This window comes from Lathamus discolor, chromosome Z (genome assembly GCF_037157495.1).
Source record: "Lathamus discolor isolate bLatDis1 chromosome Z, bLatDis1.hap1, whole genome shotgun sequence".
NCBI lineage: Eukaryota > Metazoa > Chordata > Aves > Psittaciformes > Psittacidae > Lathamus > Lathamus discolor.
The window spans coordinates 46,510,834-46,532,894 of NC_088909.1; the positions used below are offsets into that span (position 1 = coordinate 46,510,834).

At 33.6% G+C, this 22,061-nt stretch overlaps 1 protein-coding gene across 2 annotated transcripts in view; it reads right to left on the reverse strand.

The window, feature by feature from the left end:
* Positions 1-22,061, reverse strand: part of CSNK1G3 (casein kinase 1 gamma 3) — a 65,010-nt gene that overhangs the window by 39,208 nt on the left and 3,741 nt on the right. For both annotated transcript variants that reach the window (XM_065662581.1, XM_065662580.1), the window contains exons 2-5: positions 21,156-21,196; positions 14,333-14,402; positions 2,545-2,693; positions 1,003-1,237 (exon numbers count right to left, since the gene is read on the reverse strand). In XM_065662581.1, coding sequence (XP_065518653.1) covers positions 1,003-1,237; positions 2,545-2,693; positions 14,333-14,402; positions 21,156-21,196 — 495 coding nt within the window. The remainder of the gene's footprint in view (positions 1-1,002; positions 1,238-2,544; positions 2,694-14,332; positions 14,403-21,155; positions 21,197-22,061) is intronic.

Sequence of the window (22,061 nt, forward strand, 5' to 3'; positions counted from 1 at the left end):
TTTGAAAGACGTGTAGATGTGGCACTGAGAGACATGGTTTAATGGTGGACTTGGCAGTGCCAGCGTAAAGGTTCGGCAGTTAGCAGTTGGGTATTTTCCAACATAAACGAGCCTATGTTTCTACATGTTAACATCAATTCACCAGCTACAGCTGCTAACCACAAACTACCACAGTCTGACTTTATTGATAAAGCACTTCATTACTGTTTAGAAAATGTGAATGGTTTCTCATTTGACATATTAATACAAAGTAACTGTGAGAGCAACCTAATTAGTGGTTACCATGCAATGCTAAGCAACTTGTTTACACAAATTCAAAGGTGTCAAACCTGTTTTCACTAGAAAACCTCTATATAACTGGAATAAACAAACCTAAAAAAAGACTGCTTTGAGTGCTCACACATTATTATTCAATAATAACAACTTCTCTATATATATCTCCTGCCATTTCTTTCGTGCATCACATTTACAACACTAGCATAAGTTTTAACTAGTCTGACAAAACCCCATTAACAGTATAAACATCAAAAACCACCAAGAAAATCAAGAAATCAGCATAAAATATAAATTACTTTTATTCCACTACCTGGCGCATTTCAAAGCACTCAAAACACAGGCAGGGTAGAATTGAAAACATATGTTCTTGCAGTCTTTTCACTTTGGTATCTTTAATAAGCATATCTGCCTGCCACCCACCCAACCTGCTACGGTATGTTTCTAATGTGAAGACGTTATGATACAGAAAGATACACATCATCTTTCTTTTATGGATATCTGACAAAAATAACTATGTTTGCTGAGACATAACCATGACGATTAGCAACTCAGAACACCATATTCCCATAAACAGTACTTCTGCAAGGACAAACTGTAATTTTGCACAGTACACAAAACTTGCAGTTATTATGACTACACACTGAGAAAAACTACAACTTGAAAACATGATGATTTCTGACAAATGACATCCGTGGCATTCTTTCTGCACTTAAAAAGCACACATACCTTTTCCTAAATGTGTATTTATACTCATGTATCTAGCTGTTCCTGTAAGGCTCTTGTGTTCCCGATATGGTATGTGCTTCTTTGTTTCTGGATCTATATACTCCTTTGCCAAACCAAAATCTATAATATGAATGATTTGCTGTGTTTTGTTTCCAGGTCGTCCTATTAAGAAGTTCTCAGGTTTTACATCTCTGTATATCAAGTTCTTTGAATGAACATATTCCATACGAGAAATCTTTAATAAAAGAAAGAAACGATAGTTTAGTTTAAGCTTCTGGCTGCCACATTAAGTTGTGGTAGAAGCTAAATAACTTACATAGACTTTATATTTAGAGGAAAATCACCCTTCACATCACCTGAAAACCAAACAGCTATTGCTCATAACAAGGTATCTCCTGTTTAAAGTCAAGGAAAATTATGCACATCCTTTACGAAGATACAGTACATGGTATACTGGAAACTCACACTGGACACGAGACACAAATCAAGTATATAATAGAAGTTATCTTCTTTAAGAACAGCTGGTACCATGCATATTTTGTGCACATTAAAACTAAAACCAAAAATTATGCCATCAAGTAGTGAGCAGCAAAGTTCCATTTGGATCTATTACATGTTAAAGATATAAACAAGAGAAGCAATGGGAGCTCACCAGTATGCATATAACCTCAATTCTAGCTGGATCATTTTTTATCAAAATGCATATATCCAGGAAGAACATCAAGTATTGAAAAAACATGATCTGTGATAATCTGAGCATTTTAAAAAATGAACTTCACCATTCTGGCTGTAAATAAGCTGAATGTGTCTATAGTTGCAGGCCTGTTATACAATTACAGTCATGTTTTAAACAGCTATTTTTACCCTGCTGGGTAAAAATATCACTACCTATTTAGAGAAGTGGAGGTTCAGTATCCTTAATTTTTCATAAGAACTTATTTAAAACACATTCTATCAAAGTAAACAATGCAAGCCTTACTGCCCTTTTTCTCTCTTTCCACGTCCACCTATCATCAGATGGGAACCAAATCAGAAAAAAAAATAAAAAAAATTTCTTTGTTTAATAATCCTATCCTATTTTAATATTTTTGAATGCGTTTGGGGATTTTATTTTTTGTTTGCTTGGTTTCTTTCTGAGAATGATCAGGAAAAATATTTATGCTACTTTAGGAGTCCCATCATCCAACTCCTTTTGTGAATTAAAACTATTTTTATTTCAGGAAGATTTGGGATTATTTTTTTTTTCCTAATTGAGTACATTAAGCTAAAATTCATTGTTTCAGATTGTGACTATGAGAACTCAGAAGACACAATGAAACTACATTTATGCAATGGTTCTTGAACAAAGTAACTAGAACAAAGTAACTGAAAGTGACATAAGACAGCCTTCCTACTAAAACAGTATGGTGGCTTTTTAAAAGCCACCAACACCAACTTTAAACATGGGCAGTGCAAGTCTCTTAAATGAAATAAGCATTTAATCCACTGAAGACTGACTTAGTTATTCTAATGAAAAATCAAATTAAGAGCTATTCTACTTACCAACTGTATGGCTATCATAAGAACGGTTTTAAGAGAAAATGTCCTACCACACAAGTCAAATAAATCTTCCAGACTAGGTCCGAGTAGTTCTAGCACCATAGCATTATATTTGCCACATGGGCCAAAATAGTAAACCTGAGGTATTCCATCTGTAAAATAAAGACACGAAGCAATTATAAGGGATCAAATAAGATCAATGAACATACCAATAAAATTCTTACCTGATTTCAAGCTGACCTGAAGCTAAAAATACGTTTTTCACACAAAAGCAACAATAAAACCTCATAAAAACTACAGGTAAAAGATAAAACAGGAGTAATGAAAGTAGTACCAGTTTCATTAAATATGAGTATTACACGCTTGACTTGTGAAAGAATTAAAAAATTAAAATCAGAAGGTTTTAGGTTAACTGTAAACTGAAGCAGGATTTTATAAAGGTATGAAAAGAGCTTTAAATGAGCTCCTTCCAAAAAAAAAAAAAAAAATAAAATAAAGGCATTTAAACTTTTTAAATTAAGCCTACAACAGATGTACATTCAGGAATAAAACTACCATGCCTACAGAAATAATTTAAAAATCAAAAAAAGATTATCGAATCCTCAAGTTTAAGGAGACATTAAGTCTGGACTTTATAGCTTTATATTATCACCTACCTTTAGAAATCAGGCAATCTCAAAGTTCAAAAGTATCAATATTCAAAGACTTATGATCCAATTTCACTTTTGCCTTTTTGTACATATGGACTCTGTGACTACGTAATTCAAAATAACTTGATATCATTGTCTCTATTGATCTTGCACTTCCCCATACACACAGGACCTCTTCCTCATTCAGCAGAATAAATTTTCTTCACTTAAGCTGGTTAGTTGAGATCTTTTTTTTTTCTCTTCAGTGTACATCCTGTGTCTCATTTACTCTAAATATCCAATTCTCTGAAATGCATTTTTCCTTCAATGTGAGGGTTTTTACGGTGTTCCTTGTTACAATACTGTACTACACAGAACTACAAAATCTATTTTGAGAATATCCCCTAATGAAACACTGGATTTCACTTTCCTTCTCTGTAGATCAGATGCAAGATTAAAAATGAAACCATCCCTAACTCTGGGTGGTTTCTGAAGTACATCCAAAGTCTCAAGTTTTTCATACCTTATTACAGCACTACTTACACTCAGGGCACAGGTTTATAAGTGTCCACAATAGCTCTGGGTTAAGCAAAGAAAAACAACAACAAAAAAACAAACCAAACAAACAAACAAAAAAAAAAAAAAACAAACCAAACAAACAAACAAAAAAAAAAAAAAAACAGAAAAACCCAAACCCTTAGCAAACTAAAAGCAAATTAACACAGCTTTTTTGAGAGCATTTTCACTAATCTCTTTTCCTAGAATTGAGACTAATGAAAACATAACCCCTTTTATGTTTTAATTGTTCAATTATTGGCAGAGTAGAGCTTCCATTTATTTTTAAAATATGTATAATCATACCCATATCTATGCTAATATACTTCACACACACAATCATAACCATTTCAGAAAGACTGCACAAGAGTAGCCTATTACTACTTACAAAAGAGCGCAGGCCACATTGCACATCAGAACATGATACAAGGTAGTGTTCTTGATTTTAAAAATACCATCCCTAATTATAATATAATTATCCATAATGATAGCAGATCAGAAAATATATTTGTACACATAAGAGGATATCACAACTCTAGAATTCAAATTTTCTGCCTTCATTTTCTGGCATGGTGTAATTATACATGGAAATGTGGATGTATGTGCAGCAGCAAATTAAGTTATCCAACAGATGTACAGAAACTTCAGTCAAAAAAAACTAAAAAAAAAACAAAACCCAAACAAATAAAACCCACCACAAACCACCTAAGCACATAAAGAGAAATAAAACACCGGGAATTTGGAATGAGGTGTAATGCCCTCAGACATATTCTGAGAATCTCTGTTCCTGTATTTGCACATTTAGAGACATTAACTCCAAATCATTCTCAAGAGACATCAGTTTCCTCTATTACAACTGCATCTGCTCTGTGCCTCTTTGTAACATTTTAAAATACTAAACACACTTCAAAAATACAAAAGCCAGAAGACTGTTGTTACCCGTTTCCACAAGGCAGCTACAGAGTACTATGTCTAAAGTTCCCCATGTTTCTAAAATAATTTCATATTAAGAGTTCAAAGTACGAGAGGTCTGTGATGTTTTTTAATCAAAATAGTCTTACTGCTTTTGCTTAAAAACAATAACCTACGATCCTTCTGTTATTTGCATTATTTCTTCCTGCCCCTACCTCTCCAGAAGAAAAGTCAGAAAGTAACGTTAGCAAAAGCATACCTAAGATATATTTTCCCCCACAACAGATATGCAAATGTAAGCTCTTTTATACAAGTCTTTAAGAAAAATGGATTAAATAAGAAAAACAAGGAAATGAAGAACTCTTTTATTGACAGGATATTGTAATACTTATCACCAATTAAAAGCATGTATTTTATTTCCATTTTTAATTAGTCTGGCTTCAACACTGAAGCCCTCTGGTGTAAGAATACACGAAAATATCGGGAACTTGTAACACACATTCCAGCCTTCCTTCTGTGAAATTACAGAAGCCAATGTTCTTACGTATCTTGCTCAAAACCAGTTTTTTTTTAAAAAAGGTAGCTAAATTATGTGCAGAATTCAGTACTTGTCACACTCATGTCACTACGAAGTTACAAGTAACTTCCTATTCTTTCACCAATGAAGAAACTTACTTGTGGCCAATAAATAGTGTCACATACTCCCACTTCATTACTAAAACACCTAATTCCTTTCTATGTTTACAACTCAATACAGTGTCCTTATTTTCAGATTTGAGTCACATCTGCTTATCTCAAGGTACTTACGCTAGCTCACAAGTAAAACATTTTAATTTTAATGGACTCAACTTACTAAAGCCATTTTCAATGCTTTATGTAACTGTGCATAAATTATCATGTAAAGATAAAAAACTTGCGCATCAAATTAAAAAATGTTATCAAAATAGAAAATCTTGATAAAAATACAAAATAAGGGCCTCCAGCTAGTAATTTTGTCCATAACTCTATACTTTGCAGTCCCTCTGGTATTTTAGTATTAGTAAGTCAGACTTTTGCTTTACATCCAGAAAGTAGAAACAGAAAACAAGTGTTCTCTTTTCTCCTGTTTTCAGCTTAGCAGGGAGTAATGAGCAACTGAATGGAACCACCTCTGCCATCTGTCAAGACGGGTTTATCACTTGAATGCTTTAATCCACCATGCTTATGTACATGAAGACCAGAAAGTTTTTAAAGCTGACAGGGCTGACTTCCTCTATAAATGATGACAAGATATAAACATTACAATAAAGAAAACATTATTAGTAGATTACAACTGTATCTGCCAAACATCTTTAAAGAAATCCAAATAGAAGTTATTTCTAGTTTGTGACTGCTATCTCCACCATGGCTGCCATCTTTTTCAAGAACTTCAGCATCAAACCTGATTTAAACCTAAGGCTGAACATGCTGTTCACTGCAATTATCTAATGCAATACACACAATGACTGGCATGCACACAGACCCAGGCTAAAGGTTTTTGCTTTAACACAGCTATCAGATATACAGCCACAATTATTGCATGTCTGTGTTCTCACACACTGAGGAAAACAAACAAAAAAAACCAACAAACAAAAAAAACCCAAAAACAAAACACAAAACACACACACATACACAAAAAAAAAAAAAGAAAAAAAGAACACACCCCCCCAAAAAAAAAACGTTGTTAAACAAGCACCAGAGACTGACTGCCGACGAAATACATAAACACACAGGTCAATGGCAATACCACTTGTACTTAACCTTGTGTTCCCAATCTACCACTGACTTATTTACTTTTGAAGCATATATTGGCAAAATATCTCTATAAAACACACCCTGAATTTGTAAAGCTATTAAGCAAGTAAGCAGCTTTTCAATGCTTTCTTGCAATACTAGCTTCCGTTTAGAGTTTCCTCAAAACCAGTCAAGAAACACACCTATTGACGTGATCTGTCTTATTGCTCGATTGTCTGTTAAATCAGATCCATAATTGCCAGTAAAATACACAAGACTCCATCTGCAGAACAACCTGTTTTGTATTCACTGACTTATTTTTAGCTTTAATTTTCAGATGTAGCAATTCATTGGACACAACAACAAAAAAAACAACTAAACTGAACAGATTGAAGATTTGCAGTAACAGTCATCTTTTATGGCACATTTGTACCAGAACTCTGCAAGGACACAGCTCAACAACTTGCCACAAACACAACTATTCCTACTAAGCCTGCAGAATCTGGCCTGAATACTCTGAAAGGAACTGATTGCAAAATTCAGCATAGTGCCATATATGGTTTTTGACTTGAACTGAAAAAGCATACACAAACCCAAGCTTACAAAAAAAACAAAGCAGCATACACAGAAGGCCATATAATCTCCAGAAATTTAGCACTTTATGGCTACTGAAACCATGATGATTCATGGCAATGTAAAACTCTAAACACGGAATAAGATGCCATGTAAGAAGTATGACCTCAGCACTGCTAAAATGCCATGCTCAAGGCATGTACACAATACTTACACTATAGTTCTTATTTACAAACATAGGAATAAGTTTGCAAAAAATAGAAAACAGCAATGTAAGATTTTTCTAGTACAACACATCTAATATAACCAGTTATTTAAATTGCTAAAACAGAATTAGTCATACATTTTTATTGTAAATTTTATTAAATCAAATACGCATCTAACATTGTGGCCATGAAGCGTACAATAGAGCTTCCTTCAAAATCACAGCTACATATTATATTTTATACAAGAAACACTGATTGAACTCTGAAATCTGTATGTGATGTCACATTCAAAAATTAATACAAATTTTTGCATTCTGACAGACTTATGGCTAATGATTATTGTTTCTCAGAAACATTAACATGCACCTATATAAGCTACATCTGAATTTAAGCAGCTACCATTCTTACCAGATCCCTTTCACTTACTGTAGGGAGGAAAAAGTACTTTAAACATAAATTGAGAAAAATCTTTACATTTCCTTAAGCCAAATGCTAGAAAGCACTGGCATAAAAAAAAAAAGAGAGACTGCCAGCAGCATTTCCTCTAGCTTTTGTTGGAATACACTTTAAAATAAAAAACAAAAAAGTCGAGTTATCATCATTATTCACTTAGAAATAAATATTATCACTTTCATATTAATAATTGAGCATCTTAACTTTCCTGTTAAAAGTGTGTCAGTAGCTGACTCAGTTTTTTCCCCAAATAACTCACCACAAAACCACAGCAGTCATCAGTACAGAGTAACAATGCATGTGAACAGACACCTCTTCAGTCAAGATTTATACTTATTTAATAGATTAAAAAATACTTCAACTGCTTATTGCTTATTCTCCTACATAACTCCAGTCAAAGTAGAACAAAAAAAAAGTAGTATAGCATTACTAAAAAAATAAAATTAAAAAAGCAGTTTTCCATTTAAAAGCAAATTCTCAGTTACCTATGTAAGATTATAGTTTTAAACAACATTCATGTGAAATTACAAAAAAAAAAAAAAAAAAAAGAAATTCACCTTGCATTTATACTGACTGACTGTTAACAAGATATACGGACAGCTTACAAAGTGAGAAAACTCAGACACACAAATAAGAACTCATAAAACATTATTTACATGTGGAAAACTAAGATTACCGTGAACTGAGTTACTTGCTAGCTCTGCAGTTAACAGCATTTTGTCTTCAACTTTCATTATTACTGACTGTTAGACACATAACGCAATTGATTTAGAAAAGAAATTATATTCTAAAATCTGAAATTCTACTGAATTATTACTATATTTAATTACATACTGGAAGCATTCAATTAATTAATATGTTCACACATGTATCACCATTTTCTTTTCAAACTCACTTCAAACACTGGTAACTTCCCTAATTTTAATCCTACAACAGCAGCAAATACAAGATGCCAATCCCAAAATATTTCAAAAAATGGAAAATGACATAAGTTATTTTACATTGTTTCTATAAGACCCATGAACAAAAATGATCAGTTGTCATATTCATCTAGCTACAACTTAACTTCCAGCACTACAATCAAGCAGAATTGTTATTAATGTGCTTCCTCATGATATTGTAAAAATCAATCCAGTAAATAAATTACAATCTACCAACTGAAAAAAGAATTAAAAAATCATAATACAGTGATGATAATTTTATCTTGGGAAGAGTTATATCAGAACAGATGATTATACACTGTTATGAAACTATGCTGTGCTGCATTTTTTTCCACAGGCTGAAGTGGAAGGCAGACGATCTCAATAGCAAGAGATGATCTCAATAGCAATCTGAAATCCCACTGGCTTCTCCCACACAAAAGTAGCATTTTTAGTGGTTCACAGTGAAAGATTGAAAAAACAAATAAATAAATAAAATCATCTACCACTATCTTAAACACATGAGATACCTTCTTCAACACCAAAAACAAGGGAGAAAAAAAAAATTAACTATGTTACTTTTATACACAGTCAACACAAAATTGTGTATAATACATCACATAACGAATCAGAAATTCAAAATATTTCAAACTGACTTGACTAGATTCCCAACAAAACCCACCAATCTGGAGAATCTTAACATGCTCAAAATGCTTAATTACCGAAATAGCGACCTGACTCCACTCTTCTACAACAGCACTTGACCACCATGCACAAATGGCTGCAACTTCCATGGCTGCAACTTCTCAAGATTACACACAGACTTGTTCTTATACCAACGCCTTTACTACTGATATTACCCAAGTATCTGGTAACAATTTTTGTATCTCCTAACCCAACAGTAACTACTTCGCTACCACTGTCTAACTAGCATAATTCTGTTGTGTCTAAGGCAGGCCCTCATGACCATAAAACGGAACAACTAATTTTAGATAGCAATGCAGAGTACATTTGCCACGCAACTGATAGTACCAAACCACGAAGGAGATTCTCATGTACAGAATGTAATACTTAGTATTCATTTCACACTGGCCATAACCTTTTAAAATCAACGCTTTTCTCCATAGTGCACTAATACATAACTTACACATGCACTGGCTAATAATTACCCGGTAAGAAAAACGTTCGACTTCCAGTTTTAAGACTGTAAGTGCTAACTAGACTTCAGCTAAAAAAACAGAGGTACAAAAGAAATTACATAACATTAACAATACTGAACATCTGCCTTGTTTGAAACATTAATGCAGCAGTTTCAGAAGTCAGATAATCCACAGCTGAACAGATTTTTTGTCTCTTTCAAAAAATTACCTCAAATGAAAAAATAAAATCTGATAATATATACCCCTTATTGCTATAGACAAGTACTATAGTAACAGCCTGTTCTTAGTAAAACAGCAGCATTTCGGACACAAGCTGTACTAAGGCAGGTTCAGCAGCAAGAACTAACTGCCTGCCATTCTGTTCTTTACAGATGGGCAAGTACAAGAGTTCTCATTCACTTGTAAAGACCTCCAGTCATTATGATTAATGACCTACAGAGTTATTGAGATATGTTAGAAAAATCAGACCATAAAAGTTAAATAGTTCTTAGTCTTCAACAAGAACAATACATAACTTCTTTAATGTCTACACAGACACCTTATTGCAAAAGGCAATTGAACCATACTGTAAATACCTGCCTGTCAAAGAAATAAAGTATTTTAGAAGGTTTCACTAGTAAGGTTTTTAAATTTGAAAAATTATTACTGAGCTTTACTGTTCAATACTCAAATTGAGTCAGCAGTTACCAATTACCCACCCCCCCAGTCCTTCCCTAGTACCTAGTAGGAAAGCACGCAGAACATAGGTGCTGTTTAGGCACTTTGCATTTAATACATTCACAGCTCATCTTCTTACCATGAGTAGAAAGACTGATAGCATAAAAGATGAACAAAAAAAACCAAACAAACAAAAAAAAATCAATAAAAAATATAAAACTGGTTTCTATTCATTTCAGAAGTCTTAGTGCAATTTCTGGTAAGAATTTAGACACAGTTTAATTCGAAATACTGCACTTATGATAATGTATCAGTTTTTCTTATAATTCCTACTTGGATGTTAAGAAAATACACTTTCAACTAAAATTTTATTAGAACTACATACATTCTAAAATCTATTTGTAGGTTTCTCATTCAGCTGAGTAGAAATTTCTGCATACTGATTAAATGATCTCAAACTTCATGAGGAGAGCATGCTCACAGTTATTGCATAACAAAATTATGGCAGAAAAGAGAGCAATATACATAAAAATCTCTATTGATATATTAAACAAAAACTTAAAATGACAGCTAAATAATGACATGACTAAACTAAGCCACATATTTAAACTAATTTAAGAACCCTTATTAACAGGTTTTAGATCCATTCACCTGAATAATTTAAAATGTTTCAAAAAAGCCTCAGAAGTACATAAAATGTTTCCTTGTTTAAGGTTCCTCACTTCTTTTTTTTTTCCTAACACCTATATGTTACTGCACATTCACAGGCATGCTCACTAAAAAGCATATTGGAGAGTAAAGCTACAGATCATAAACCTGCTTTAAGAGTAGATTCTCCCCAAAGGAACAGTTTCGAAATGTAAATGTTTTCTCATACAAGTCAAAAAGTACTTTTTATTAAATACAAAGAATTAATACTCTTAGCTCAAAAGTCCTGTGTACAGAAACTGCACATCTATCATATTTTATGTATATTTCCCTTTTTCTTTCAGGCAGCACAACTATTAAAAGATCCCCTAATTTTTTTTTCATTCAAGAATGTCTTCCATCTTCCTGTCATTCAAGATGCAGAATCACAAGACTCTTATGACAGAAATTAATTTAAAATAAAAAAAGGGAAAAAAAGGAAAAAATCTAAGTCACAGTATCATTAGAAAATAAGAAAAACAGACATTGTAAGAATAAGTAGGTAAACTTGTAGTAGGCAAATACTTTGCAGTAGACAAATCCCTACTTGTTCCATCAAGGGCACTCAAAAGATCAGAGTAAGAACTAAGATGCTCTGTTAAAAACATTTAGAAGGTAAGATAATCTGCTGCTCGATAAATTTTCTTTACTTGCTGTCAGGAAGATATTTTGGAAACATAACCTTATTTTCTTCTAGAACTATTCATTCACATGTTAATGCCTCTGCCTCCTCCCCATGCCACCCCCAAATAAACTGGTATTTCATAGGGGCTAGAGGTATTTCATTCCTTAGGCTTCAGGTTATTTCACACTAAGCATGAATAGTAGCATAAACTATGGAATTAACAGTTATTTTGTGAAAAATGAAGTTTTGCTTCTATGAAATAATGCCTCTGCTTAGAAAATAGTGAAATAAAAGGGAGTACTATTTCCTTTTCACAAGTTGCTTCTCAAATCATTTTTTAATAACTACTTGCTACTAATACACATAGGCATATATACATGAGAAGACTAAGTAGGAAGGCTATTTAATATAATTAAGCCACACTTAACTATAAAGCTATCAGTCAAACTTCAGTAAATCTTGTGTGAATAAACAAAAACAGCTAAGGAAAAGTCTACTTCACCATGATTAAGAAAGCCTACAAATGCAGATTTCTATAAGCCTAGAAGCTAGAAGGCTCCAGACAACTGGAACTGATAGTACAGCGAGTAATTATTTATCAGAGAAACCTATCTGCTCACAATAACATACTTCAAATTTCTTCCACCACCAATAGCTGTTTTACACCTCCTACAATTGACTCTTCTGCCACCTGCACAATGTGCAGGTAAACATTTAGAAGGTAAAATAATCTGCTGCTCAATAGATTTTCTTTACTTGCTGTCAGGAAGATATTTCTTTTACATAAACTTTCTTCAGTTTACTCTCTTACAAAAGTACAACCACTGCCTATAAAGCAACACTATGGGCAGATCAGCATTTAGAAACTCCTGTTCTATATGAGAAGTATTAGCTGCTTCCTGAATTTATCACTTTCCCCTACTACGTCTTTTGCTATTTTATATAGTTATACCTGTTTTTCACAGTTGGGTAATGTCCCTAACTTGTGGGTTGCTATCTCTCATTAGTTAAGCAGTTAAAATCTCTGCTTTACACTTACTGGTTATTTCACAATGCTAGTCTAGAGTATGCTGACTTTGTACAAGTACTTACAAAAACCAGACATTATATACCCTGATGACCTTCTCCAATTAGCAAGCATATAAGACTCGACAGTCATTCTACAACTTGATTTTCCACCCGTGAACAGGAATAAACAATGTTATGCCTTGCAAAGAGTTATCTCTAAGGGCTCCTGGTTGCAGAGCATTCCTACTAAAATATCCAAAAAAAAAAAATTCTATACAAATCAAGAGTACTGGAAAGTATGTTTCCCTAAAGAGAATACAAAACTTTGAAAGCTACGTAACTAGGGAAACACTATCTAGTCTGTCATCAATTAATATATGATCCTGAATTTTAAGTAAAAAAAGTAAAGGTAGCATTTACAAAGTATTAAAATTCATTCTAACACTCACTTTCAAGGCAACAAAATGAAAGTGGTACAGACATGCTCATTTTGTATTTTCCAGCTTTCAGAGATGACTTTTCAGTTTAAACAATATTTTATTGTAAGTTTAAGCATAACTTTAAAATCACTGTTAAAAAATCCACATTGCCTTTGATAAAAAAAAAAAAAAAAAAAAAGATGTGTGGATAGAGAAATCAACTATTAGTACTCCATTTTATATAATCAATTTCTACATTATTAAAAAATGTAAAAAGTAACTAACTACATGAACTATGAAAAACTATTCCAAGAATCAAAGGAACACTTTCAAGGAAAGTATGCAAGATTTCTTTTTTTCCTAGGATATAACTGTTTTAGGAAAGATTTGTACTTACTTTTGTAGTTTAAGAAACTTCATATCTTGCTAACTGACTGCATACAATTTTGTGAAAGGTACAAAAATATGTGAGAAGTTTTAGATATAGCTCACATGTAAAAGCAAAAGGTGATAAAAGGATTGAGGCAACCATTATAAGAACATTTCTGGGTGTAAAGGCACCAAGGGGAGTGAAACGAGAAATTAAAAACTTATACTGCATTTAAACTTTTTAGAAAAGTATTAAGATGCTTAAAATTAGTAATCAGCGGCACATACTGTATGTAAATACTGGAAGTAAATAAAACTGGGACAGAAGGCGTTCAAATATCATAGCACTTTAAACAAAAATGTGATTAGTAGATTAGCAGTCTGATCATTTGTAGTGCATATTCAAGGAGACCACACTGGGAATAGTCTAAGACTGCTTAGTTTTAGGTATACCCATATGCACATACATCCTGTGATATTTAAGACTTATTAAATAAGCCTTAGGATTTCACAGGCACATTTTAAAGAGTAGAACAAAGATTCTTATAATATTAAAAAAAAATATATATTATCCACTGACTTACGGGGCTTTCTTCTGCTTTAAAGTGGAACGTTGCCCAGCGAAGCTGTGGCTGCCCCATCCCTGGCATTGTTTAAGGCCAGGCTGGATAGGGCTTGGGGCAACCTAGTCTAGCAGAAAGTGTCCCTGTCCATGGCAGAGGGGTTGGAACTAGATGAGCTTTAAGGTTCCTTCCAACCCAAACTGTTCTATGATACTATTAAATAGACTTACCCTCTAAATCAGAAAACTGTCAAAAACTGATCCTGGATTACGTCACTGTAAAATGCATGATACTGCTTTTTACCTCCAGATCCTAGCTGCTTGTAGAATCTGTATTCCAAATGTAGCTGTGGTGCTCTCGACTTCATTGGCTCCTGATTTAAAAACAAAAACAACATTTAAAACAAAGCCTCTCTGCCAAAGCCTAAAACCTAATAGTTACCTACTACCAGCCAAACTAACCCTACGGCTTCCAAGTCACATGGAAAGGTTGAGCGTTTCTTCCAAAATGACTGGAAATTAAGCAAGTAAAAAACCTAAACTTCAGTCAGGTGAAACTAGAGCATATAGGAACACTCACATCTTGTATTGCTCCACAGGACTGGGGTCCAACATACAAACCCAATCACAGGCCCACAATGGAATAGTTAAACAATAATCTATCTCTCCAAATCAATATAGGTGATTTGTCAAGCAGCAATCAAAAGGTGACACTGATACGCAGCTTAACAGATCAAAAATACTCTCCATAAACCTACTATACATAATAGCTAAATCTTAATAAAAAAAAGAAGTTTTGTCCTAGGATCCAGTGGCGGGGAGGGGGGAAACAAATCTTTCCACCAAAGAGTAACAGTTTAGCAGAAATCAAGAAGCATTATTGTACGCTGTAAATCCAAACCAACAAAAAATGCGCCAGAATAAAAGTTTTTAGTTTAAAGCTTTCTTCTCCCCACATAATTTAGGTAAGTTAATGAAATCTTAGTTCTGTGCTCTACATACACAGATGTAACAGTCTCACAGAATAAAGTGACTGAGATCAAGCACATGAACACAAAAGCAGCCTAAATGAATGCAGTCACTTCTCGAGTATTTCCCTTAGCAGAGTAAAGATACTTATCACAAGATTCTGAAAATAGTTTCCTACATCATCTTTTAGAATATATGCCTGGTTTCTTGCAATATGTAACATCTTCCAATGCATCAGTATAATCTGGACATTAACAGCGTATTATTAAGTTTGAGTAAGGTGCTCATCTTTTCTGTTATACCATCTTCTCTAGAAACCAACAGCACATTACCTGGTATTGTTTCCCAGTGGCACACCTAGGCCACAGAAACCATAAGACAATGTGCAATCATGAGAAACTTACTCCTCCTCCTCAACCCATTTCCTTCCAACATACAGGTGTTTCAAACTGTACTACTATTACAGCCAAGCAGTACGAGTAGTACTAGTCCCTGCTACTGTACATTTATGCATTTGATTTTGCCAGGATGCCAGGATGCCAGAAGGAAAGAGGCGCCAATGTAAGAGTTTCTAAGATGGACAGATAAACAGACAGACAGTGTAAATAAATAAGTAAATAAAATGCAACATATGCTTTTTGTGCTCCAGTGCATTCATTCTAGCTGAGTACTGGAATTCTTTGCAAAAAAGGAGCAAGAACTTTTTAAAACGAAGAGGTGTTGATCCTTCACAAACTGAATTACTAAGGCAGGACTAACTGAGCCATTGTTTATAAGAACACATGAAATTTACTGTCAGGTATTCAAGACAGATATCTCTTAACAAAATGCTTCACTGTAAACATGGGCCTAATCAGCGTAACTATCAACCTTTACTACTCAGGTTTCAGAGGTGTAAGTAAATCCTCTATGAAGCATGCTACTGAAACATTTTAACCACACAAGCGTAATTACAAGTTTGCCTTGAGTAGTATTACACAAGTCTGTATACCACTCTCTACACAGTCTCTAAATAAAGCTTGTAATTCTGCCTGCTAAAAAGAAAATATTTTACTCCATAAAACTGCCCACTGCATGTCTGCTGAATATACTAAGACAAGACACTTTTTCAAGGCCAGGTTGGATGAAGCCTTGGGTGACATGGTTTAGTGTGAGGTGTCCCTGCCCATGGCAGGGGGGTTGGAACTAGATGATCTTAAGGTCCTTTGCAACCCTAACTATTCTATGATTCTTATCGGCAGTTTGACTTTGTTCAATTGCATAGTTTTGCCTTCAACTGATGGTACATTAATAACTTAATTGCCACTCAATTTTACAAGATGGTCCAATTATAAGGGTGAAAAATAGCTTGTAGATATTAAACCTATTTAAATAGAAAAAAAAAATCCTAGCAAAAGGAAGCAGCTTCCAATTTTTGACATACACATCTACACATTTTCAAATCAATGCTACCTGTTCCAGTCATCAGCAAGAAACAGTTCTGATAAGCCTCCAGAAAGCAAATGTTCTAAAATAGTTAAACAAGTCTACTTGACAAGTGCACACCAGCCAGACTGAAGTTAAACCCTGTCTAGCAGAGAGAGAATACTTCTACTCCCTCCAGTAATTGTGAAAAAAAATGTGGTAATGTGTACTTGTAGTCCACTTATTGGCTAAAAGTCTTCTGGAATTACCTTATTTTTGTAAGGAGGCTTAGGCATCTTCCTTACTGTCGAGTAACTCCAAACATACTAAAGAAATACAACCTTATGCTCAAGACAACTTGTCAGAGGGCAAGCACTGTAAGTTCTTCACATAAAATTTGTGTTATTGCTGTACATCTGACTTTGCAGTATGCAGTGAACTACTTATAAATGAGAAAAGACAGATGGATAAGGATAAATCAAGGCAAATGTAAGTAAAATGTAATCTTCCACCAAAACAGTGAAGAATACACCACCATAGCTAAATTTTTCTGAGTAAGTCTAGAAAGCTACTGAAAAATTAGAAAGGCAAATAATGGATCTTTCCTTTTTATTAGTATTTTAGCATCTAAAAATAAGTATGGGAACATGTCACTGCTCAAACATCATGTTAATCCCAGAGGACTCAGAAACCAACTTTTCCTGATACCAAAATAAATTGATGTATTTTGCTTAGTTAAAAAAAACTCAAGTCTTCTTACTGAAATAACCAGAAAGAACTGTTCCAGGATTTCTGTAATGTTCTGTACATGATCTCCACTACGCTACTTTTATATTCAGTTCTAATAATTTCAAAGTTTCTATATTAAAAAATAGCTTCTTTTGTCCCAGCAAAACAGCATTTCTCTCTCGAGGGACTGAGGGTTCTGCTGCCTTCAAAGAACTGATACATAATTTACTAAGCACCAGCTACTTGAGCAGCAGAAACAAGAGCTCCTCAGTTCCTCAGAACGGTTCTTTTGAACCCAATGTTTTCTATGTTTTTCTTTTGTAGGATGCATTCAAACAAAAGGGTAAAGACGTGAAATGTAAAATCTGTTTAAAGTTCATAATGTGTGGCGGTTTTCTGCAGTTATTTTTGTGCCCAATACAAGGAACAAACTACTATACGGTTTTAAAGATACGCCACTTCCCTGCTGAAGAGCTCTGAGAAAAGAGGCAGTTTACTTACTCTGACCTTAAGGTTTGAAATTTTCAAGAGCCCTGGCATTAACCCAAAGTACAATATAAACACAGTTATTACTTACTTTTTTGTGTTATTAGTAATCCAATGAGAACTCAATATATCTTCTCTCTCTACTTCATACTTTCTTAAGCAACAGGAAACAAAAGCTATTTCCAGGAAAAATATCTTTAAGAGACAGGACTCTTGTTACAGGAAAAGATCAGTTTAATAAACAGAGTTACACTTGATTTAGATTTACTACAGCCTGCAAGAGAGGTTCTGAAATGCCACCGTTCTAGACTGCACTGATTTTGTTAAAACAAAAAGGATTAAAGGAAAGTATATTAAAAATAATAATAATAAAAAAAAAAACACCACAAAAGCATTTCAGCCTTGGAACCAACCACTATCTTCTTTCCACACCCCCCACTTAGAATTGTAAGGACTAAAATTTTAACAGTTACATAATTAATGCACCAATGAGTTAAAGATTACAGACCAATGAGCAGTACCTCACCCTTGCTATCTTTCACATTAGACAGAAAGAAAAATAGACCTATTTCCAGAAGCAGATCAAGCAGAATTTCTTTATTTAGTATTTTGATAGTGGCTAAGCATCCTGCAGAGGAGGTAAGTCTGGGCTATGCAGAAATTTATCAAAGGGAAAGGGAAAAAGAATGAGGGAGAAGGAAGAGCTGAATACAGAACAGGAGGTTTAAGTGAAGTAGAGGATCATAATAGAGGAAGCAAATTTAACAACAAATGAAGAAGAGTGGAGGAAAGGTATAATTCACACAGATCAAATCCTTATTGCTGAAGAACTACCTGATCACAAGAAACCAATTTGTATATTAATAGACCAGCAGAAACATACAAACACCACTAGACAGTGCACAACTGATAAAGTCCAGGTCTTAAGGGTCTCATTCCAGTTCTTTAAAAAGTCTGTTCCAAACTTTCAAAGCTTAGTTATCTGCCCAGACCATAATGAAAGAGCCAGATTAAGATCCTGGAACTGTACCCATTTTACCAGAATAAATATATGCCTTTACACAGAAACTTTATATATTAAAATGCATACATTGTATGACCCTCAGGCCTCACACAAAAAAAACTGATTCAACAATTTCCTTAAACCAGTAAGTCGTGAAGTTGCCATAAGCATCATAAACAGGAACACACAGGTATAATTTTGTCCATAGGGGAAATATTAACTTGACAAAATGAAAAGTTTAAGTCAAAAGAGCAGTTATAAAATCCATTTACATTTAACATCAGAAGCACTCCTGCAAGCTGCTGTATAAATGCAGTCATTATAACTCATGCTCTTGAGAGAAACCTATACAATCCTCCTACACTAGAGTACACTGTTACCACTCATACACAAAACATCTGGCATAGGAAATGTCTTGCTGCTCACAAGAAAACAGGAAGTCAGCAATGGAATGCTACCATGATGAATATTATGTTAGGATGCTGCAGGACAGATATTACCACAGCCATGTGTGCCAAAGGTAACTGCAAAAGCTAGAATACATGCATAATTCAAGTAATCCCATTCAAGAGGGCTAAACCTGAACTATAGAGGTACAAAATAGAGGAAACTAAGAGTGACTCATTTAGAATAACAAATACAGAACATAGGCCTAATAATTGCTCCCAAAGCACAAAAGGAATAAGCCCAGAGATAGGGAAAAAAAAAAAAAAACTGTTAGGATTACATTTTAAAAGGGAGAGGACTGTACACCACAAGCAAGTGCAACCTACCTAGCTGTTAGTAAAAAAGTCTTGGCACTGTCTCCAATAGAAGAAAAAAAAACAGCAAAAAAAGCAAAATTCAACTAAATCCTTCAATTTGCCTTTAACAGACTGAACCTTGTAGAGATGAAAGATACAAGAGAAAGAAACAAAAAAAGAGGAAGAACCATATTAAAAGAGCCCACTAGTTCTACCTGCTAGCAAATGTATTTTTACCTTACAATGATGATGCAAGCTTCAGTGTTGATTTTCATGGTGATCCCTTCCATCTGTTGTTTATTGCAAAGACACTACAGCTTTTCATACTACTAATGTAAGAGGATAACTCAAAAAATTAACTACATATTCAGAGTTCAAGCACTAGTAATAAAGACATACTTTACTACACTGGTTCTTTAGTGACTTTGAAGTAAGTTATTCAATAATGATGCATCAAGCTTTTTCTACAGTTCTAAGATTGAGTAGTTTAGAAACAAAGTAAAAGCAGAAAAGCATCTTTGAATGTTTTGAAGGGGTTGAAATAGTAGCCGAGTTTATTAATAGTTACATATATAATGAAATGGTTTCGCCAAAACCCACTGATCAGTTTAAAAAGTTCTCTTGCTCCACATAATGAGGTAAGTAGTGATTAAATAAAAATCACTACCTTGCAAACTATGCCTGAATATGCTTTATAGTAAACAGCCTTTAACTAGAAGAATTCTCAGACCATTTTCAAGTTTCACTAAACATACAGAATAAGTTCAAGATATTTTAAACCAAAATTAATTTAAATCTGGTGTAACACACACACACGTCCTCAAAACTGCATCCACTGTTTCTCCTTCAAACTATAGCTCGAATGCTTTGAAATCTGCTAACTACTTTTGAAACAAAATCTGATATTGCTATACTTGCTTAGAAAAATATTTACAAATATTTTTCAGGAGTTTGTGGTATGTATTTGTAACACTTTTCAGATTCCCCATCTAAAGTCCTGTATTTCTGTTTCCATAGTTTACTTTTCACTTTATGGAACCAGAAATTCACCATACTATTCTATGCAAGATTTTCTGTTCTACTGCGCAAAAGGAAATTAATTGGAGTCCTAAAATTCACTCAATAACAAAGAGTAAACAACTGAATTTCATCTTGAAATACATTGGTTACAAAAAAAAAAAAAAGTCATTTACCAAGATGTTAAAAAGTATCCAGGAGCAAAACATGAAGTAAACTGAGTAGTTCGGATGGAAGCATCAAAAAAAAAGAACAATGATGTATTAACAAAGTATCCATATTTACCATGCTTGTAAGTGAAGGAAGCATTTTACACATCATTGCAAATAAAACATGCCTACCAAAACAGATGTACAATTCCAATGATTACAAATTAAAAATATTTTGGGGCAGGAATAAGGATGTTAAAATAACAGGAAGTCTAGAGTATTTCCAGAGCTTCTCTGTAGTCACCTGAAGTCAGTCAGATTCACGTTAAATTTGGTGTTCCTCTACTTGTTGCGTAGAAAAGAAATCTACTAAGATGTCTGCTGAGCAGATGCAGCAGTTAATCATCAACTTCAAAAATACAGGCATAGCTGTGAGAACAGTGACAATTAACACTGGTTTTATTCAACGTGGACCAAAAATATAATTTCTATCACTAACTGCTTTCATCTAGTCAATTGAAAACATACAAGACTATTAAGGATTTCAATTAAGGAAATCAAACCATTATATATGAAAATTATGATTAGTTTCTTATCCCAAATATTTAAAAAAAAAAAATTACTTACCATTTTAATTGCCACATATTCATTTGTGTATAGATTTTTTCCTTGAAAAAAAGAACAAAAAACAAAAATGTGAGACATTGGTTTCCTTTTCAAGTAAAATGCCACTTTAACCTTGAGAAAGCCTTCGAAATATTTTTGATTGAAGGTGCTATGTGTCCTGTTAGTGATTAAAAAAAAGTGTGGCTTTATTAGCCAGATACCGTACTTTGAAGAGAACTTCATGCTTAAATAGTGTAAAAAGTGTCAGTTTCAGCTATTTCATAAAGTTTGCAAAATTTTTATACACTAGAAGAGTTGAAAATTGGTAAACTACTATAAGTAGAATGTGATATTCTACATTTCCATATTTATTGCTGAAAACTGTTTAACATTTATTTTTAAATTATCATATAGTTTTGGAACACCAGACAATGATTAAAGTTAGAATTAACTAGGATTCTTTTTTTCCCCTCAATTCTGTTATTTACTAAGCTTAAAGTTACTACAAACAGGACAAGGATATTAATGAGTTAAATGCTTATACCATTTGGAAAATCATCTGCTTTTAAAGCGATTCTGTAACTGGATAAGCATATTTCAACAAGCATTACTTCAAACTGTATGCAATGACTAAGTATCACACAAGCTTTACAGGTGCAGAATTAACAAATAGCAGGCAAAGAAAAAAGTTGTCACTTCTAAATTTTTTCAATTATCTAGTCTTCAAATGAGTTTTGTGCATACTATTTTTAATGAGAACCCTTTCTCTTTTCTCTGTACTGTTATTCAGATCTGAATATCCCACGTTTAGCTCAGTTTTATTAAAGAAAACAGTGAAAACATCCTGACCAAAGCAAAATGGTTCCTTTTGAAGGCAGTTACATTTATAGTCAAAGACTATGATCTCAGCTCTTAACACTTGTGAAA